A 22,938-nucleotide genomic window follows, 5' to 3' on the forward strand; every position below is an offset into this window, starting at 1 on the left:
AAAAATGGTCAAATATTGACCAAACTGATTTAGAAAATTCTAGAATCAGTTTGTTTGGTTAGGAGCTCAATTTTTCCTATAAATAGAAGCCTCCCCCTTGTTGAAAAATATATAGTGTTTATGCATCGTTACTCTACTCCACCTAAGCCAAGAACTGTGAATTCATTTAATAATTCACTAGTTTTTGGAGCTTCCCTCTTTCTTCAATCCCCATTAGTGGCTCCATCAACATACTTAACCAATTGATTGGTTGGGGGCCTCTACCGTGAACAAAGAATCAAGCAATTTGTAAGGTAAATTGTGAATATTGATCTTTCTATAATTTCTCAATGTTTCTCTCTTCTCAACCCCTCTCAAGCTTGAGAAGTTTAATTGGTATGGTTTTTTTTAAATGCTATTGAAGTTTGAATAGTAGTGAAGAGTTACATAATGCTATTGAAGTTAATTTTTATTTATGTTTAAATTATAATGATTTTTATGTAAATTCTCTCTCTCACTCAATAAATGGTCATACTCATGACCCATTCTCAATCCAAATCAAGCTTTTCATAAAGCTTTTCCTTAACCCAAGATTAAGCTATACTTGAGGCCAAATTAATGGCTTTTTTCTATGCTTTTAGTTTATGTATATTAATGATTCAATCCATTATGGATTAATAATCCAATTAGAGATTATTTTAATTATTTCCTTAATGATAAGCATTATCCCTTAGAAAAATTGAGATTTATCAGTCATAGCAGCGGAGCTATGGCAAAATTTTTATAAAAATTATGCATAAAATAATCTCATTCAAAGCATAAAAAGAGGACTTCCTACCATATTCTAGGAATTATCATCCTAGATTAATTGAAAGAATTTCATTACAATCATGGAGAAATTGAATTTTAATATCACGCATAAAGGATAAGTTTTTATATCAAAAGTGTTATTTTTACCATTTTTATTTCATGCATAGAAGTATGCATAATGGATAAATTTTTATATCAAAAGTGTTATTTTTACCATTTTTATTTCATGCATAGAAGTATGCATAATGGAAAAATTTTTATATCAAAAGTGTTATTTTTATCATTTTTAATTTTCATGCATAGAAGTATGCATAAAAGAAATTTTTTTTATATCAAAAGTGTTACTTTTATCATTTTTAATTTTCATGCATAGAAGTATGCATAAAAGAAATTTTTTTTATATCAAAAGTGTTACTTTTATCATTTTTAATTTTCATGCATAGAAGTATGCATAAGAGTTGATTATTTTATTATAAAAGTGTGACTTTTATCATAATTGAATTTCATGCATAGAGGTATGCATAAAAGTTGATTATTTTATTGTAAGAGTGTTACTTTTATCATATTGGATTTCATGCATATAGGTATGCATAAAAGATATTCTTTTTATACTAAAAGTGTGATTTTCCTCATAAATGGATTTTATGCTTAACTTAGATGCATAAGAGAAATTCTTTTATTCTAAAAGTGTAATTTCCTACCAAACTGAATTTATGTATAAGAAGATGCATAAAAGATTAATTTTAATCTCGAAAGTGTTAGTCTCCTTAAATGGAATTTATGTATAAATAAATGTGTAGAGAAATCTTATATCAAATATAAGAATTCTCTTTTAAAAAAAAAAAAAGATATGAAATGTGATAAGATGTGATAAGAGGTATATGAGATGTGATAAGAATTGATAAGATGCGTATGGAAAGTGATAGGATGTGATAAGATGTGTATGGGATGAGGTAAGAAGTGTATGTGATAGAATAGGATGTATATGGGTTGTGATAGGGCGAGAATGGATGTGATGTAAAAGATTAGATGTGAAGACATATGGGGTTACATGAATGGGAATGTGGAAATGGATGTATGTATGTGGATGTGTGGATGTGGAGATGGGAGTATGGATGTATGAATGTGAAAGTGGATGTATGAATGTGAAAATGGATGTATGCATGAAGATGTATATGCATAGATGTGAATGTGGATGTAGATGTGGATGTATAGATGTGAATGGGAATGTGGATGTGGATGTATATGAATGTGGATGTAGATGTGGAGGTATAGATGTGAATGGGAATGTGGATGTGGATGTATGTATGTATGTGGATGTAGATGTGGATGTATAGATGTGAATGGGAATGTGGATGTGGATGTATGTATGTATGTGGATGTGGATGTATGTATGTATGTGGATGTGGATGTATGAATGAGGACGTGATAATGGATGTATGCATGTAGATGTGGATATATGGATGTGAATATGAATGTGGATGTGGATGTGGATGTATGGATGTGGATATGGATGTGTATGTATGAATGTAGATAAGGGATGTGGATGTGAAAATGGAGGTATGCATGTAGATGTGGATGTATGGATGTGAATATGGATGTGGATGTGGATGTATAAATGAGGATGTGAATGTGGATGTGAATGTGAATGTGGATGTGAATGTGGATGTGAATGTGGATGTATGGATGTGGATATGAATGTGTATGTATGAATGTGGATATGGGATGTGGATGTATAAATGAGGATGTGAAAATGGATGTATCCATGTAAATGTGGATGTATGAATGTGAATGTGAATTAATGTGTCGTCGATATGAGGAAATGGATGAGAATGAGTACACATTGAATGGAATGTGGAATAAGTAATGTGGACTAAGGAGGGATAATGTGGAAAGACGAGAGTTTGATTTAGAAACTGTATTTTGTGACTGTTTGTAAATGACTGTTTTATGTCAAGAATGCTGGGGAAGCATTTTGACCATCTTGTGGATTAAGGTCATGAAGACCTAACTGTTAAAGTTGCAACTGCTGACGGAGAGTCAATGGAGGACGTCTCGCGTAGCAAGGTCGACCGAGGTCTTGACCAGCCTCGGTTCGATTTAAATGGTGAGCTTCCGGTACGGTGGATGAGGGACCAAGGAAGCGGCCTATGAGTGAAGCGCTAGGTCACCTGCGAAGGATCCTAGAGGGTGCTGACCATACGGTGCTCGGGCTCTGGGTCGCCCAGGATACCCACGCGTGCGTCGAGGAAGATATTGGAACAAGGAGTAAGAGTTGTTTTGTGAAACCGGGCATGGATCTGGTTAATTGACCTTGCTGGTCTTCAATGGATGAGTCCATGGCTCTTTATATGGATCTGTTGGTTGATCTTGCTGATCTTCAACGAGAGTCCATCTTGATTTTTATAAGTGATTATATTGCCGAGTATTATGGGCTAGGAACTATTGAAAAGGCCCCTGTGTGGACAGGTGGTGAGCGTTCTAGTTGCCAATGATGCCATGGATACTCTGATGAAGGAATGATGGGAAATTATGAATCAACCGGATAAATTGGAAGATTATGATCAGTGGTACTATGGTTTCATTAAAGGATTGTTTTAAAGTTAGTTGATGCTAAGAAAAAGGCAATTTCATATTGGGTGTGTAAGTGGTGTGGCTAGTTCTATGTTTGCATGAACTTCCGGCTAGGGGGCCTTGGAACTCTTTTCCTTGGTACCCGGGACAAAACCTAACCAAATTCCAAAATTGGATCCCATCACTACAGTGGTTGGGCGGTTGGCTAACCCATGGGATCGGATGGGGTTAGGCTGGACTGATGGATCCGTAAATCGAGATTTAATTTCTATTATTACGATAGATGAAGTAAATCCCGGATAGAAATTGTTCTATGGATAGGAATCAACGGCTGTGCCTCTTGATGGGGAAAAAAGCGTTGATCCCAATGATCCAAGTGCAAGTTTCTTCCTTGATTTGACCAAGTACCGTTAGAGGTGCAGTCAGATCAGTTGATCCGTAATGATCTTGACTACGTTAGAGTAAAGAGTTATCCTGGTGGAATCGCCCATGCTTTTCGGGTAAAGGAAGTTTTTCCGGTTTCGGTTTTGGACAAACCGATGGATTAGTCTCTTGTCCGGATATTCGTGGGCGAGGCCCCGAGTGTGAGACCCCTACCCGCGCATGATGTGTTACTTCCGCTGCCAGTATCTTGAATCCGTTGCTCAGTGGGAACAGGGATCTCACATTTCCAGTTTCGGTTTTGGACAAACCGACGGATTAGTCTCTTGTCCGGATATCCGTGGGCGAGGCCCCGAGTGTGAGACCCCTACCCACGCATGATGTGCTACTTCCGCTGCTAGTACCCCGAATCCGTTGATCGGTGGGGAACAGGGATAATGATCCAATTAGAGATCATTTTAATTATTTCCTTAATGATAAGCTTTATCCCTTAGAAAAATTGAGATTTATCAGTCATAGCAGCGGAGCTATGGCAAAATTTTTATAAAAATTATGCATAAAATAATTTCATTCAAAGCATAAAAAGAGGACTTCCTACCATATTCTAGGAATTATCATCCTAGATTAATTGAAAGAATTTCATTATAACCATGGAGAAATTGAATTTTAATATCATGCATAAAGGATAAGTTTTTATATCAAAAGTGTTATTTTTATCATTTTTATTTTCATGCATAGAAGTATGCATAAAGGATAAATTTTTATATCAAAAGTGTTACTTTTATCATTTTTATTTTGATGCATAGAAGTAGGCATAAGAGTTTATTATTTTATTATAAAAGTGTTACTTTTATCATATTTGGATTTCATGCATAGAAGTATGCATAAAAGATATTCTTTTTATACTAAAAGTGTGATTTTCATCATAAAGGGATTTTATGCATAACTTAGATGCATAAGAGAAATTCTTTTTTTCTAAAAGTGTAATTCCTACCAAATTGAATTTATGCATAGGAAGATGCATAAAAGATTGATTCAAAAGTGTCATTCTCATCTAAATTGAATTCATGCATAGGAAGATGCATGAAAGATTGAATTTTAATTCAAAAGTATCATTTTCATTTAAAATAAATTTATGCATAGGAAGATGCATAAAAGATTGATTTTTACTTCGAAAGTATTAATCTCCTTAAATGGAATTTATGCATAAATAAATGTGTAAAGAAATCTTATATCAAATATAAGAATTCTCTTATATTCTATAAATAGAAATGAGATGTGATAGGATGTGATAAGAGGTGTATAAGATGTGATAAGAGGTGATAAGATGCTTATGAAATAAGTTAGGAGGTGATAAGATGAATTAAGATGTGTATGGGATGAGGTAAGAAGTGTATGTGATAGGATAAGATGTATATGGGTTGTGATAGGGCGAGAATGGATGTGATGTAAAAGATTAGATGTGAAGGCATATGGGGTTATATGAATGGGAAGGTGGAAATGGATGTATGTATGTGGATGTGGATGTGGATGGGGATGTGGATGTATATATGTGGATGTAGATGTGGATGTATAGATGTGAATGTGAATGTGAATGTATGCATGAGGATGTATATGCATAGATGTGAATGTGGATGTATAGATGTGAATGTGGATGTAGATGTGGATGTATAGATGTGAATGTGAATGTGGATGTATGCATGAGGATGTATATGCATAGATGTGAATGGGAATGTGGATGTGGATGTGGATGTATAGATGTGAATGGGAATGTGGATGTGGATGTATGTGGATGTAGATGTGGATGTGGATGTGGATGTGGATGTGGATGGGAATGTGGATGTATGTATGTGGATGCAGATGTGGATGTATAGATGTGAATGGGAATGTGGATGTGGATGTATGTGAATAAGGATGTAGATGTGGATGTATAGATGTGAATGTGGAATGTGGATGTGGATGTATGTATGTATGTGGATGTAGATGTGGATGTATAGATGTGAATGAGAATGTGGATGTGGATGTATGTAAATGTGGATGTAGATGTGGATGTATAGATGTGAATGTGGAATGTGGATGTGGATGTATAGATGTGAATGGGAATGTGGATGTGGATGTATGTATGTATGTGGATGTGGATGTATGAATGAGGACGTGATAGTGGATGTATGCATGTGGGTGTGGATGTATGGATGTGGATATGGATGTGTATATATGAATGTGGATACGGGATGTGGATGTATAAATGAGGATGTGAAAATGGAGGTAAGCATGTAGATGTGGATGTATGGATGTGAATGTGGATGTGGATGTGGATGTATGGATGTGGATATGGATGTGAATATATGATATGTGATGTGAAGAATCTGAAGTGAAGAGATGGAAAATGATGTGATTGGATGAGTACATATATAAATGGAATGGGGAATAAGTAATGTGGATTAATGAGGGATAATGTGGAAAAATGAGAGTTAATATAGAAACTGTATTTGTAAACTGTTGTAAATGCTGTTTGTAAATGGTTGTTTTATGTCAAGAATGCTGGGGAAGCATTTTGACCGTCTTGTTATTAAGGTTGTGGAGACCTAACTGTTAAAGTTGCAACTGCTGACGGAGAGTCAATGGAGGACGTCTCGCGTAGCAAGGTCGGCCGAGGTCTTGACCAGCCTCGGTTCGATTAAAAATGGTGAGCTTCCGATACGGTGGATGAGGGATCAAGGAAGCGGCCTATGAGTGAAGCGCTAGGTCACCTGCGAAGGAACCTAGAGGGTGCTGACCATACGGTGCTCGGGCTCTGGGTCGCCTAGGATACCCACGCGTGCGTCGAGGAAGATATTAGAACAAGGAGTAAGAGTTGTTTTGTGAAACCGGGCATGGATCTGGTTGATTGACCTTGCTGGTCTTCAATGGATGAGTCCATGGCTCTTTATATGGATCTGTTGGTTGATCTTGCTGATCTTCAACGAGAGTCCATCTTGATTTTTATAAGTGATTATATTGCCGAGTATTATGGGCTAGGAACTATTGAAAAGGCCCCTGTGTGGATAGGTGGTGAGCGTTCTAGTTGCCAATGATGCCATAGATACTCTGATGAAGGAATGATGGGAAATTATGAATCAACCGGATAAATTGGAAGATTGTGATCAGTGGTACTATGGTTTCATTAAAGGATTGTTTTAAAGTTAGCTGATGCTAAGAAAAAGGCAATTTCATATTGGGTGTGTAAGTGGTGTGGCTAGTTTTATGTTTGCATGAACTTCTGGCTAGGGGGCCTTGGAACTCTTTTCCTTGGTACCCGGGACAAAACCTAACCGAATTCCAAATTGGATCCCATCACTACAGTGGTTGGGCGGTTGACTAACCCATGGGATCGGATGGGGTTAGGCTGGACTGATGGATCCGTAAATCGAGACTCAACTTCTGTTATTACGATAGATAAAGTAAATCCTGGATAGTAATTGTTCTATGGATAGGAATCAACGGCTGTGCCTCTTGATGGGGAAAAAAGCGTTGATCCCAATGATCCAAGTGCAAGTTTCTTCCTTGATCTGACCGAGTATCTTTATAGGTGCAGTCGGATCAGCGTGATCAGTAATGATCTTGACTACGTTAGAGTAAAGAATTATCCTGGTGGAATCGCCCATGCTTTCCGGGTAAAGGAAGTTTTTTCGGTTTCGATTTTGGACAAACCGACGGATTAGTCTCTTGTCCGGATATCCGTGGGCGAGGCCCCGAGTGTGAGACCCCTACCCGCGCATGATGTGCTACTTCCGCTGCTAGTACCCCGAATCTGTTGCACGGTGGGAATAGGGATCTCACAGTAATATACATAAACTAAAAGCATAGAAAAAAGCCATTAATTTGGCCTCAAGCATAGCTTAATCTTGGGTTAAGGAAAAGCTTTATGAAAAGCTTGATTTGGATTGAGAATGGGTCATGAGTATGACCATTTCTTGAGTGAGAGAGAGAAATTACATAAAAACCATTAGAATTTAAACATAAATGGAAATTAACTTCAATAGCATTTATTAAATTATGTAACTCTTCACTACTATTCACCAATTAACTTCAATAGCATTTAAAAAACCATACCAATTAAGCTTCTCAAGCTTGAGAGGGGTTGAGAAGAGGGAAACCTTGAGAAATTATAGAAAAGATCAATATTCACTAATTACCTTACAAATTGCTTGATTCTTTGTTCACGGTAGAGGCCCCCAACCAATCAATTGGTTAAGTATGTTGATGGAGCCATCAATGGGGATTGAAGAAAGAGGGAAGCTCCAAAAACTAGTGAATTATTAAATGAATTCACAGTTCTTGGCTTAGGTGGAGTAGAGTAACGATGCATAAACACTATATATTTTTCAACAAGGGGGAGGCTTCTATTTATAGGAAAAATTGAGCTCCTAACCAAACAAACTGATTCTAGAATTTTCTAAATCAGTTTGGTCAATATTTGACCATTTTTAGGTCAGTTAAGCTAACTTTCTGGAACTAGACTTGAATGAGGAGAGAGGAGATATGAAATATCTCAATTCTTATGAGTTTAAAACTCATTCAAGCATGTGAAATATGCACCTCCTTTAAAGAACTCCCCTTCCTTACATATGTGTCATAATGGAATCATTTTAATATTGCTCATAGTTTTTTACTAATAAACCTTGTACATTTTAAACTCTTCATCTTATGTGAGCATTTACTCATTTTTGGATACCCAAAATATCTCATATTTTTAATATTGCTCATAGTTTTTTACTAATAAACCTTGTACATTTTCAACTCTTCATCTTATGTGAGCATTTACTCATTTTTGGGTATCTTCTTTTACAATTTGGATTTATCTCCTCCCTACACATGGATTGATGCTATTGGCCCATAGGAACCTTAATTGGACCATAATCCAAAAATTTCTGAAAATCTAGACCCTTAGGCTAAGGTCCTTTATACCCATTTCCAATTAATTCCAATTGCACATTGGAAAGTTCTTTTTGAATTTCTGTTTCAGGGGAACTTATTTTAATAAGATGAGATAATTTTCTATCCAAAAATATTAAAAATCTGAATATTCTCTCTCTAGAATATTTTCTCTCTCTAGATTAAAACAGTTAGAAATAAGGTCTTTTATATTTCTGAAGAGGGATTGATTATAGGGGAAGATGCTGGACATTTTGAGAGGCTGGGGAGGAATCTTACATTCTCTCCCACTTGAAAAACGCGAGATGCTCTCATCTCGCAAACTGGGAGTAATTTCGCAAGATGCACAAGTATGAGACTGAGAGAAATTTTTTAATTAAGATTAATCACCAATTAAAAAAGTCTCAAAGAGAGTAAGGGTCAAGACAAGAACAAGATTTAAACTTTATTCATTCTTGGAACATATACAGTAAAGATAGAAGAACTCATTACACTTCCATAAGCCCGTTCATCATATGATCACAAAAGCAGCACTCACAAGCTGCGCACGTATAAGGTAACTCATCTATGGGAATGATTCTGTTGGTTATTGCTGCTCCTATCTCAGTGGTATGAGGTGTTCTAACAAAAGGACCTCTGAGAGGCAAACCAAAAACGGGGTAAAGGCATATCTTCTCATGAGGAAGAAAACACGCCAGTAAGAAGACCCGCTCAGAAAACCCAAGATGTCTTGATCTCATGACGCAGTAGTATCGAGGACCCAAACCCAAGGCTTCGATAACCATGGCCAAGCAGACATTGTTTACGAAAGTGCTGCTGACCCCAGGGTGTTACCCTAGTTATGTCTTGATAGGTCCGCCATTTGGTCTGCGCTACAGAAGTTCCTAGGTGAGGAAAAAGTGAGCGCTCATACTGTTCTATAAAATCCTTCTTCACAGACTCACTTGCGTCTTGAAGGTGAGGAATCATTATGGATAAAACTAATTCTTGTTGCCAAGCCATGAAGGAGATTAAGAAAGAAAGGAGATCGATGGGAGTAAGATTACTGTGAATGACAAGTAAAAGTTACGACTTATATAAAGGAAGGAGCTAGCGTAACTTAGAAGCCAACGGTAACTTGCCACTGAAGTTTTACCGTCTTTCCATGATTTGGGTTTGGCACATATTTCTATGAAATACATTAAGAACTTTGAGATGAGGAGGTAAAAGAAGCTTGTAGGCTAAGTCATCTACTTTCATTGAATTCAGATATAAGGCTCACAATATCTGGGGGATAAGTTCTTATACTCCCCAAGAGATAAAGAACTTCTTTTGGGCCGTACTTGAATGAAAACCAAAACCTTGGTATTCAAAACACCGATTTTCACTTCTGAACTCATTGTTCTGAATCCTTAAAACAGCGTGACTCCTGAGAAGTATTCTAGGGAAAGGGTCTTCCTTTTTTTAAACAGAATCTTTCTTTTATTTTTGAGAGGGAATAATTATAAGATCAAAAAGGGAGATTCTTACTCCTGTATACCTCGAAGGCTGGGGAGGAATCTTACAGTTTGCCATATCTGAAATGCACGCATCATACAAGCTAACCTTTTCCTTGTATCCTTCACCAGCAAGCCAACTCCCATGTACACTGTCAGATAAGTTTGTTCGAGGGGTTTGTGCTAAATCCACCGAGCTTAAGACCACCTGCACACAAGAGGTTTCATACAAGAATTCATAAAATTGACTCCAATGCAAATGCATCCATACAACATATCAGTTCTCCATAAAATTTATCACCCTTGACATGAGGTTGCCCCAATGTGCTATTCGTACTTCCCACCAACTCATCCACGTATCCATCACTGATAGTTTTCCCTCATGAACATGTCCATTTCTCCACCACTCACGAATCTCTTTACTTTTTAAGAAAGCTGACTCCTTATTGGTTGCCAATCTACAAGTCAATATGGTGTTGTCGACTTTCTGCCTTCACGCATTGTTTAGCATGCTTCATCAAACTTTGTTTCCAATGGAATAAGCACGTTCGCTCCCTGTCCTCCATAATGTTGTGCGGACCCCCATTGAAAACGGTCCTAACTGCACACCAATTAGACCCTGCTTCATCAGCCATAAACCCATAGAAGTGTGCGGGTGCATAACCACATTGCTCCATTGTGCTATTCAGCATTTCCCAAAATAGTACTTGGCTTTTTGTATCCTCCTCCTTCATTTCGCATGTGGCAATTGTCAACAGCTCTTGAACACTATAAGATTTTGGAGATAATTTTTTCAGTCAGCTATCATTCAAGGTTAATGAAAGAAATGAAAAAATTGGAGTACGTAGTCTCACCTTGGGTCGTAAACATGACAAGCCATTGTTGACCAACCAAAAACTCGATGAGTGTGATCAAACAAAACCCAGGATTTTGACAAGTCACCTCCACTGTCACACCGCATGCGATTCACCAAGTCCACGCCTGATGCTGGTCCTCGCAAAGACATCTTAAAGACATAACATTTGTCATCAGGGCCACCTTGTCCTGGGAAACGGCTACCTTGTATAAATGAATAGCGAGATCTTCTCTGTATAAGAAGGATGCTATCAAAGCCCTCTCCTGCTGGCATCAATTTTCTTTTCTCCTGGGATACAATGCGTCTAAACCTAAAAAACATAATTTCACAATAAAGAGAGGACCGAATGTAGAAAAATACTTCCAAATATAATTAAGGTATAGAGTGAATACTCACCTCTGGTTTTCCACAAGAGGACTCAACTCCTCCAAAAAATTGCAGAGCTCATGATCCCCAATACTTGCAGGTAGCTCATCATTTTGATTCATCATGGAGGAAAATAGCATATCCTTCACAATATCCATCTGTATTTTTCGAGGACCAGCACTTCTCTGGGTTTTTAGCACTTGAGAAACAAACATTTTCACGCGCTCCAACATTGACCTTGAAGTTCCTGGCTGAACTGGATGTTCATGCAGCCCAGTGTGGAGCATCATTCTTATAATAGTTGTGTCACGAGGCATTACGTAATACACAATACATCTACACACTTGCACACAATGTGCAGTTTTGCGACAAAAGTGACAAACTATTTTAGATTTCTCATCCTCTGTCAAAAGTCCAATTGCAATCTTTTTTGTCAGATGTCCATGAAAGAAGGTGTTGTTATACCTTTTATTGTTCAAGTAAAAAGGACAGCTGAGTCTATGGCACTCCAAAGTACCAACACAATAGCTAATACGCACGGTACAACTTACAGACATGTTTGATGTTACTGGACGTGTCCATAGGTGACCATCATATTTTTGCTCCATTCCATCCATATTTCCTATTTTGCCATATGTTGGTGGAAACTCTAGGATGGAATCACCATCATAATGTCTTGGCACCTCCTGGACTTGGATGACTCGAGTAACTTTTTCCAACAATGAACGCAGAAGAGAAGGTTGCTCCTTCTTACGAAGAACCGAAAGTATACTCTCTGAAGCAATACATTCATCTTCAGAGATCTTGTGCTTTGAACCTTTTGGATTGCTTGTGCCTTCACCTGGTTGCAAAATAGTTGCTGAGCCATTCAAGTCACTCTCAGAGGAGGCGCTCGAGATATGAACATGGGTGTTTTGTATCCCTAATTCTTTATCCACTGAACTCTCCAAATGTCGGACATCTTGGGCAATGTCGTCAGCACTAGAATCAAGACTATCAGCAGCACAAAGAGGACTACATTGTAGCATATATGTTTTACTTTGAGAAATATCTATGAGATAGTTTTTATTGCCCTCCATATCATAATGAGCGATGTTTTCCTGTAGGCTTCCATCGGTCCTAGTAGCTTTCACTCCAGAAAGGGTGTGTGAAGAAGGCAAAAACCCTTGTAGATATCCGTGACTGACAAGCGTGGTCTGGTGGAGAAGTATTAAAGTTTGAGATTTTTTGCTACAGCCATCAAGCTCCCACTCAAAGGTAACAGTGTGCTCCATGGGGAAGGCAATATGAAGATGCAGAAAGGACAGGAGAGACGAAAATGTGAAACAGAAAGGACAGGAGAGACGAAAATGTGGAATGAAAATATAAAAACGAAGGAGCAGGTGGAGCAATCACGGTTGAGAATGGAGGAGGTTGAAATGATAAAACAAGGTGGAGCAATCACGGTTGAGAATGTAGGTGGTTGAAATGATAAAACAAGGTGGAGCAATCACGATTGAGAATGACCACGATAAAATTTTTTAATAAAAAATATACAAATGTATATGTATCTACAAATATATAAAAAAATACACAAATATAAACATTTATTGATTCTAAGTGTTATTTTAATAACAGGCTTATCTCTTTGTAAACACACACACACATGTTTATATTTATATTATTATATTGTATATATTCTAGGCTAAGAACCCCGGATGGGGATATATGTAAATACACATACACACACGTTTACATTTATATTAATATATTGTATATATTCTAGGCTAAGAATCCCCCGACGAGGATATATGTATTTTAGTGTGTGTGTGTATTTACAAAGAGACTAGTCTTTTACTTATTTTAGGATATACAAATATATTAGATTATATATCTAGTAGGCTACACACACACCACACACATTTATTAACATCAATATATATATACATATTTAAATAGCCTAAACTATAAAATGTACGTGTGTACAATAAAACACATAGAGCCTAATACATTTTTAGACATTTATTAACATCAATATATATATATACATATTTAAATAGCCTAAACTATAAAATGTACGTGTGTACAATAAAACACATAGAGCTTAATACATTTTGACATACATATATGTGTGTGTATATGTATCTATTTTTAGGCTAAGTATGTTTTAGGCCACACACACATATGTGGTGCTTAGTTTAAAGGGTACACGAAGAAATTTAGGGTACATGAAGGATTTTTTCAAAACTCAGCAACCACGCAGACGAATGCGCCGGCAGAAGCAGACAGAAGAGGTAAGTTTTTTTTTCTTTGTTCTCGATTTTTCTCTGTTTTTCTTTTCTCTGCGCCGGCAGCGGCTTCGTTGGAGGTTTAGGGTGTAGCTTTCGTAACCACCGGCCATGGCCTCCTCTCTAGCTAGTCCACTCCCACAGCAGAGCCTGGGGATGGTCTGCGCTAGCGCAGACCATCCCCAGGCTCTGCCGGGGGAGTGGACTTGCTAGAGTAGAGTCCTGCATCTCTCTCATTTGAGTGCATGCATCTGCTTCATATCTCAGGCTCGCTTGTTCACAGCAAAGCCGCCTTCTTGTCGGGGGAGGAAGCATGATGCTTGCTCATGTGATGGTCTCCTCTTGCATGGCTGCTGCTTGGAAGTGGTAGTGACTTGGTATGAAGAAGGAGGAGGCCGTAGGATTTTTAAGCAAGAGAAGTGTCGAGATTCAATAGGTAAGATCTATGTTTCCCTACCTTTTCACTTGGTAAAGGAAATCATGGATTCTTACCAAGCCAAGGTCCTTATTGGCTTGTGTCACAATCCTAGGCTACTAGCAGACATCCTCCATGGGTGGATCAAAAATAATTGGCTCTCAAGAGGACTAGATATTGACCAAATATAGTACCTTCCCAACAATATAGTACCTTCTCAACAACTATTTTAGCTTCATGTTCAGAGATGAGGGTATGGCAGGCCTCTACTCCAGCAATTCCACTCCCCCGGCAGAGCCTGGGGATGGTCTGCGCTAGCGCAGACCATCCCCAGGCTCTGCCGGGGGAGTGGACTTACTGGAGTAGAGGCCTCCTCTCTAGCTAGTCCACTCCCCCGGCAGAGCCTGGGGATGGTCTGCGCTAGCGCAGACCATCCCCAGGCTCTGCCGGGGGAGTGGACTTGCTAGAGTAGAGTCCTGCATCTCTCTCATTTGAGTGCATGCATCTGCTTCATATCTCAGGCTCGCTTGTTCACAGCAAAGCCGCCTTCTTGTCGGGGGAGGAAGCATGATGCTTGCTCATGTGATGGTCTCCTCTTGCATGGCTGCTGCTTGGAAGTGGTAGTGACTTGGTATGAAGAAGGAGGAGGCCGTAGGATTTTTAAGCAAGAGAAGTGTCGAGATTCAATAGGTAAGATCTATGTTTCCCTACCTTTTCACTTGGTAAAGGAAATCATGGATTCTTACCAAGCCAAGGTCCTTATTGGCTTGTGTCACAATCCTAGGCTACTAGCAGACATCCTCCATGGGTGGATCAAAAATAATTGGCTCTCAAGAGGACTAGATATTGACCAAATATAGTACCTTCCCAACAATATAGTACCTTCTCAACAACTATTTTAGCTTCATGTTCAGAGATGAGGGTATGGCAGGCCTCTACTCCAGCAATTCCACTCCCCCGGCAGAGCCTGGGGATGGTCTGCGCTAGCGCAGACCATCCCCAGGCTCTGCCGGGGGAGTGGACTTACTGGAGTAGAGGCCTCCTCTCTAGCTAGTCCACTCCCCCGGCAGAGCCTGGGGATGGTCTGCGCTAGCGCAGACCATCCCCAGGCTCTGCCGGGGGAGTGGACTTGCTAGAGTAGAGTCCTGCATCTCTCTCATTTGAGTGCATGCATCTGCTTCATATCTCAGGCTCGCTTGTTCACAGCAAAGCCGCCTTCTTGTCGGGGGAGGAAGCATGATGCTTGCTCATGTGATGGTCTCCTCTTGCATGGCTGCTGCTTGGAAGTGGTAGTGACTTGGTATGAAGAAGGAGGAGGCCGTAGGATTTTTAAGCAAGAGAAGTGTCGAGATTCAATAGGTAAGATCTATGTTTCCCTACCTTTTCACTTGGTAAAGGAAATCATGGATTCTTACCAAGCCAAGGTCCTTATTGGCTTGTGTCACAATCCTAGGCTACTAGCAGACATCCTCCATGGGTGGATCAAAAATAATTGGCTCTCAAGAGGACTAGATATTGACCAAATATAGTACCTTCCCAACAATATAGTACCTTCTCAACAACTATTTTAGCTTCATGTTCAAAGATGAGGGTATGGCAGGCCTCTACTCCAGCAATTCCACTCCCCCGGCAGAGCCTGGGGATGGTCTGCGCTAGCGCAGACCATCCCCAGGCTCTGCCGGGGGAGTGGACTTGCTAGAGTAGAGGCCTGCATCTCTCTCATTTGAGTGCATGCATCTGCTTCATATCTCAGGCTCGCTTGTTCACAGCAAAGCCGCCTTCTTGTCGGGGGAGGAAGCATGATGCTTGCTCATGTGATGGTCTCCTCTTGCATGGCTGCTGCTTGGAAGTGGTAGTGACTTGGTATGAAGAAGGAGGAGGCCGTAGGATTTTTAAGCAAGAGAAGTGTCGAGATTCAATAGGTAAGATCTATGTTTCCCTACCTTTTCACTTGGTAAAGGAAATCATGGATTCTTACCAAGCCAAGGTCCTTATTGGCTTGTGTCACAATCCTAGGCTACTAGCAGACATCCTCCATGGGTGGATCAAAAATAATTGGCTCTCAAGAGGACTAGATATTGACCAAATATAGTACCTTCCCAACAATATAGTACCTTCTCAACAACTATTTTAGCTTCATGTTCAGAGATGAGGGTATGGCAGGCCTCTACTCCAGCAATTCCACTCCCCCGGCAGAGCCTGGGGATGGTCTGCGCTAGCGCAGACCATCCCCAGGCTCTGCCGGGGGAGTGGACTTGCTGGAGTAGAGGCCTCCTCTCTAGCTATTCCACTCCCCCGGCAGAGCCTGGGGATGGTCTGTGCTAGCGCAGACCATCCCCAGGCTCTGCCGGGGGAGTGGACTTGCTGGAAGAGAGGCCATGGAGGTGGAGCCGGTGGCGTTTGAAGAGGTGGAGCCGGTGGCGTTCAACTTTCCAAATTTGCTATCGCTGCCGTCTCATTGCCAAGTGAAGCCATCATTGAACAATGCATGCTTGAAGTTATAAGCATGTTCATGGGTGAGCATAAGGAATTTGAAGATCTACATTTACAAAATCTACATGTTCATGGCTACTTTCCTTGAAGGTTTCAATGAAGTAAAGAGCTCATGGGGGTGGCACATCTATCTTCAAAATGAATTTCGGAGATTAGCAATTGATTTTGCCATCGACCTGACTCAGGAAAATCTATGACTACTATAAGCATCTCTCCATACCTTCCACCCCATCATCAAAGGACATTCAAGGAGTGTTTCATGGTCGAATTTTTCCAGTGCAGCATGTCAATTTTTTTTAGTAAATCCTCCACTTCAACATGAGGCCATCCAAAACTTCTTGCACTCACACTGCTCGTCGTGTATAGTAACGCTTCCGAGTGAGAAATCTAGACAATTGTAATCTCCACCCACCCTAGCTTAGATATTTCATGTTGTATATGGCCAAAGGCCCATTGTTGTAATGAAAGTCGGCCATGTAAGTCTTGTATATGTAAAGAGGACACGTGTGGGTGGATAAACAAAGCCCAGTTGTATATAACTGACTTATGAGGGTGTCTAAGGTCACTTCTCATAATACAATCTGCTATTGAGCTCAAGCTTTGGAGATCCTTCCTTCTTGATTGTCTAGTTCTCTTCTTAATTCTTGCATGATTCTATGTTTATGTTTATCTTTGTCTATGGAATCTTGTTGAGTTACTTTCTTGCATATGTGAGTGCTCTTGTATTAAGCTAGGAAGCTCAGGTTTATTGGTTTCTCCTCAAATGTGCACTCTAACCAGAAGAGCCCATTGCAACTCTAGCTCTTCAATATAATCCGTGGCTTCACTTCATGTCTATGCTATTCTCTCTCTCCCCACACACACACACACTAGTAGGAGATGTTTGTGTGTGAGGTTGATGTTTTCCTATATACATGAAGTAGGGTTTATGTGTGATTCAGCTCAAACTTTTTGCTACTCATATTCAGGGCAAAAGAAAGGAAGATGGCTCCAAGAAAAGCAGGAAAACAACAGGCAAAGACTAAGAAAGGTATATGATGTGAATAGCGAAGATTCTTTTGAGATTATGTTTTATTGTTTTAGATATGCTTACTTGGGCTTGGTGTGTTTCTTGCAGACAACAGGGGATACTCACTAAGATCTGGGCGTGTTTGTTTGACTCTTAGCGAGGAAGCTCAATCACGGACACGTTTGTCCTCACATGTATCTCCTGTTAGAGAGGAAACAGAAGCGCATAATTCTCTTGGTCATGAGGAAGAAGTGCTTGTGTTGGAGAACGAAATGAGCTCACCTCCTCCAACTCACACGGAGATTCCTGAATCTAGTACTGGTCAAGGGGAGACCCATAGAAGGCTTCTTGGAAAATCTATTGAATTGGGATTGCTTGGTGATGTATTCACTAAGTTTTTTGTGCAACGCAATTCCTCTACCCCATTGGTCCCTTTATGCAGGCTGATTCCAAATGAATCCATCCGTACAGTTTCTACCCAGCTTGAGGTGTTTCGTGATTCTTTTGACTGCCATGGTTATGTCGAAGCATCTCCTCCTTTTTTAGTTTCACTTACACGTCCAGGAAGCTCTATGTATTTCGCGGTCACACAAATAGACTTGCAAGAATGGGGACCAAACTGGGTGGTACAACATGACAGATTTGAGGATGAAATCAGAGGAACTGAGTGGGAGGATCTCAGTGGTAAGAAGTTTCTTGTATGGGATGGTAATCATCGTGTGAAGGCATGGATGTCTCGAGTGCGCGAAGGTATGTTCTTTTGAATGTCATAGAGTGATTTTATGCAACATTAAAAGTAATATATTGTAATATCTTTATTTTGCTTTCTCTAGCTTGGTCTCATAGCCCCTCACGCCATGTCCGGGTCAAATGTCAATTTTTGGTTGTGGACAAGAAGCAAGAAGGAGAATTGCTATTGGCTTTGCAATCTCAAAATGAGTAAGTGATCTCTCTCTACTTAATTATGGACATTGTGAAGTCATAGTTAAGTTCTTAGCTCATTGTGACTCTTTACAACACAGATTGGTGCGCACTAGTGTGACACCCACATTGTCACATGAGATCTTCATGTTTCAACGATTTGGAATGGCGGACAAATCATCCATATTGGACTACCTAGGTGAAGACGTAAGGAGGTGGGCTTTAATGGAGCTTAGTTTGGAGCGACGAAGTGGAGAGCAATGGTACAATGCTCCAGCTACAATCTTGGCACAGCTTGTGTGGAAGGTAGTGTTTGCATTTCCCAATATCATTAATAAACGGATTATCAATGTTTTTTAATCGTGTGAGTGATAATGAGTCCTTTTCGTTATACGTAGACACCGTTTGAAAATGCGGTGAAGCAAGCTATATCATGCATTGATAGACATGCCATGGGGTTGCAAGAATATGAGACAAAATGTGAGAAAGCCAGACGTGGTGTAGAGCAAACATTTCGAGATAGAGCGTACAAGATGCTCATAATTGCAAACCCATCCAATGGTGATGCATTCTTTCAACTCGTATATAACTATGATTGGTCCAAGAAGGGATTGGTTGCTCTGACCAAAGAAAAGCTCTACACAGTCGCCATATCTCGGATTTCAACTCAAAGGTATGTCACATGTCAATAAACCTCCCTTAACATAAACTAACCTTAATATCTAATCTCTTATGGGTTTGGTATGATGCTGAAATAGGAAGACAGAATTGCTTCAAATGCTTATGACCGGGAGGGCAAAGGACAAGGTAATTTCAGAGATGTTTGGGGATAACAAAAAGACGTTGCTGCATATGAAGAAAGAGTTGTATTGGGAAGAGCTAATAGGGGAGGCAGACTCTATTTTGGAGGGTTTATTGGTATATGATGATGTTATCTACATCCCACCATTTATGCAATGGGTGCAAGAGGAGCGATTGAAACACATACCATGGGCCTTCCATGAGGTGTAGGCAAAGATTGGAAAAGTAAAGGAAGGCCAAAAGCAACCTGAGGTGGAGAATGCCGCAAAGAGGGTTGTCTATAGGTATATATCTTCCAATGCCATTACATTTTTGTAGAAAATACATATACGCTTTTAAAAAAATATTTTAGTACTGTTTGTTTTATTTTGGACATGTAGGTGGGTGCAGCTACTCATTGGCCAAGGTCTAATGGACGAAGAGACGGAAGCAATCAAAGAATGGGTAGATCCAAATTCCTCGGAAACAATGTATCCGAAGGAATGGGTTGAGAGAGGGGTTTCTGATTGGGAATTTAAGAGATGTCCTTGGTGGTTGGACTATCCTCTAAATCATGTGCCTCCAAGTGAGGAGCTCCTAGAAAAAGGTACTTTTTTGCTTTCTACTAAATTATATGCATGTAAATGTAAATGTATATGTTTATGTAAACCTTCCTACCTATACATATGTAAACTATCCATATGCATATACATATTAGATACATATACATACAGATATATACATATACAAATACATATGTATATACATATGTATATATACATATGCATACATAAATACATACCTACATACATACACTAAATTCCTACATACATACAAAGTTCATGTTACATTTAAGAATTGGCATGTTAGATTTTAAAGAAACATTGTTAAGTTTTGATATATACATACCTACATACATATACATATAAATAGATACATATACCTACATACATATACATACACATACATATACATAGACACATGCCTACATACATATACATAGATACATACCTACATACATATACATATACATATGCATATACACATACACATACATGTACATATACATATACATAGATACATATACATCTACATACATATACATATACAAAAAGGTATGGGAATTTTTAACTTTTTACTAATTATCTTGATCTATTTCTTGAAGAATTTAAGAATTGCCAATCTGAGCTTGAAAGAGAGCCCCCAACTCAAGAAGACTCTAGAATACCTTCCCCACAGCCAACAATCTTGACTCAGTCTCCAGTAGTTGGATCCTCGCGCGTGGCCCCAAAACCATCCACACCACTGTCACGAGTGCCACAATCACACCAAGAGCATACATCTACATCATCTCAAGTGCAACGTGAGAGGCGAACAAAGAGACGTCTTGACATTATGCGTGATGTTCAAGCGGGAGACCCCACAAATGAAAATCAAGAGAGAGACCCTCCAGAGCATCTTCAAGAGGGGGAGGTGTCAGGACAACGTGACATCATGGACATGACTAGTAAGAGTACTTTCCATTGCAAATTTATTTTGAGAAGTGTGTGCTTTCGAAATGCATCTCATTTTGTTTACTTGCAGGTGAGAGATGTTTTTCACACATATTGCTGGTAGACATCCACACTCTTTCGGAGGGCTCAGATAGGTAAAAAGAATAATTTCACCATATAATTAGTTTTCCAAGTTGTACTTACCAAAACCAAACATCATAAATCTTTTATGTAGTGTGGAAGAATTCTTGATGAAGATTCCCAAGGCTCTATCTCATAGAGGTGCTCCCTCAGATACAGTGGCTCGCCTCGTATGGGCTGACTTTCCTACAGGTTTACAAGTTGTTGATGTAGATACAGATGGGTGTCCCTCATGGAATCAAGTTTCTTCATCATTGATACGTGCCACACTCAGTTTTGTTGGTTTGTTTGTGGCTGATGAGGGTTGGTTTGTGTGTTTGAGTCTAATGGATCAACTTCCTAAAATATATTCCATGGGAAAGAAAGTTGGATTGGTCATGCATCGAACAATGTCTGTTCATGTGGAATCAAGTTATTTGTATGACAAAGGAGAACGGGTAAGTCATAATCTCTAAAATATTTCCCTTTGTGTATACATGTTATGTGGTATGGATATCCAAACATAATGTTTTCTCGTTATGGTAGGTGGATACATTGGCGCTTAGTATGTTCTATCGAGTAAATTGCCATGTCCCTATTATTGATCGTGAGGCTGGGCAAAATGTTTCAAAGAAGTTATTCAACGCTCAACGAAATTTCATTTTTGAGAAGAATAAGAAGCATCCATTCCAACGCACAATGGTCTTGGAGCGCTACATTCGAGGTGGTGCAGAAAGATCTCCTATGTTCTTTAGGTGAGACAATTTTCATTCTGGTCATTTTCATAGCTACTTTTTCAAAATACTTAGATGCACGTTTATGATTGTATTTCATTGTAGGTGGCTAGTGGAGACCTTCTCAAGTGAAGGAGATAGTGTCTTGGACGTTTTTGCGGGATGTGGAGGCTTGGGACGTGCATGCCAAGAGTTAAAAAGGCACTATATGGGGATAGAGAATGACATGGAGGTAGCCAAAGCATGTCTGGGAGATTTCTCATTAGGTCGGGATGACATGTAGAAGAATGCTATAATCTGTGGATCAAAAGACTTTGTATTCGAGATTGTCATGGTTTGGAAGTTTAAAGATCGATATATACATTTTTTATCTTTAAAAGATTATGTTTTATATTTAAGTAAGTAAGAAAGTATGTATGTATGGAATGTATGTATATATGTTAGTGCTGCGTAGGTGGCCCTTGTATATATGTATATGTATGAGGTGTATGAATTTAGGTAGATATATGTATATATATAATTATATCAATAAGTATGATGTGGATCAAAGACTTTGTAATCGAGATTTTCATGGTTTGGAACTTTACAGATCGATATATATATTTTTTATCTTTAAAGGATTGTTTTTTTTCCTTTAAGTAAGAAAGTATGTATGTATGTATGTATGTATGTATATTAGTATGTATGTAGGTAGCTCTTGCATGTATGTATGTATATGTATATTTTGTATGTGTATATGTATGAGGTGCATGAATTTAGTTACATATATGAATATATGTAACTATATCAATAAGTATGATGTGGATCAAAAGATTGAAATTTATATTGTTGATCTTTCAAAGCTTGTTATTTATATGTAAGTAAGTTCTTGGTCCTTTACAAAGCTCATAGTAAGTTCATGGTCCTTTGCAAAGCTCGGTGTAAGATTCCTCCCCCACCCCCTTTTTGATGTCTAGTATCTTCTCCTGTAATCAATCCCTCTTCAGAAATATAAAGACCTTGTTTCTAACTATTTTAACCAGAGAGAGAAAATATTCTAGAGAGAGAATATTTAGATTTTGAATATTTTTGGATAGAAAAATATCTCTTATAATTAAGATGAATTCCCCTGAAACAGAAATTCAAAAAGAATTTTCCAATGTGCAATTGGAATTAATTGGAAATGTGTATAAAGGACCTTAGCCTAAGGGTCTAGATTTTCAAAAATTTTGGATTATGGTCCAATTAAGGTTCCTATGGGCCAATAGCATCAATCCGTGTGTAGGGAGGAGATAAATCCAATTTGTAAAAGAAGATACCCAAAAATGAGTAAATGCTCACATAAGATGAAGAGTTGAAAATGTACAAGGTT

The 22,938-nt window shown here is 38.9% G+C and overlaps 1 protein-coding gene across 1 annotated transcript in view; it reads left to right on the forward strand.

Annotated features, from left to right (window-relative positions):
• Positions 1 to 20,670, forward strand: part of LOC147607854 (uncharacterized) — a 55,979-nt gene extending 35,309 nt beyond the window's left edge. The window contains exons 2-7 of the mRNA XM_086790118.1: positions 18,562 to 18,766; positions 18,859 to 19,137; positions 19,472 to 19,545; positions 19,642 to 19,847; positions 20,406 to 20,547; positions 20,652 to 20,670. Of these exons, the coding sequence (XP_086646244.1) occupies positions 18,562 to 18,766; positions 18,859 to 19,137; positions 19,472 to 19,545; positions 19,642 to 19,847; positions 20,406 to 20,547; positions 20,652 to 20,670 (925 nt within the window). The remainder of the gene's footprint in view (positions 1 to 18,561; positions 18,767 to 18,858; positions 19,138 to 19,471; positions 19,546 to 19,641; positions 19,848 to 20,405; positions 20,548 to 20,651) is intronic.
• Positions 20,671 to 22,938: the final 2,268 nt, after the last annotated feature.

Source organism: Cibotium barometz, chromosome 54 (genome assembly GCF_041138505.1).
Source record: "Cibotium barometz isolate CiBa-2024 chromosome 54, ASM4113850v1, whole genome shotgun sequence".
Taxonomy (NCBI): domain Eukaryota; kingdom Viridiplantae; phylum Streptophyta; class Polypodiopsida; order Cyatheales; family Cibotiaceae; genus Cibotium; species Cibotium barometz.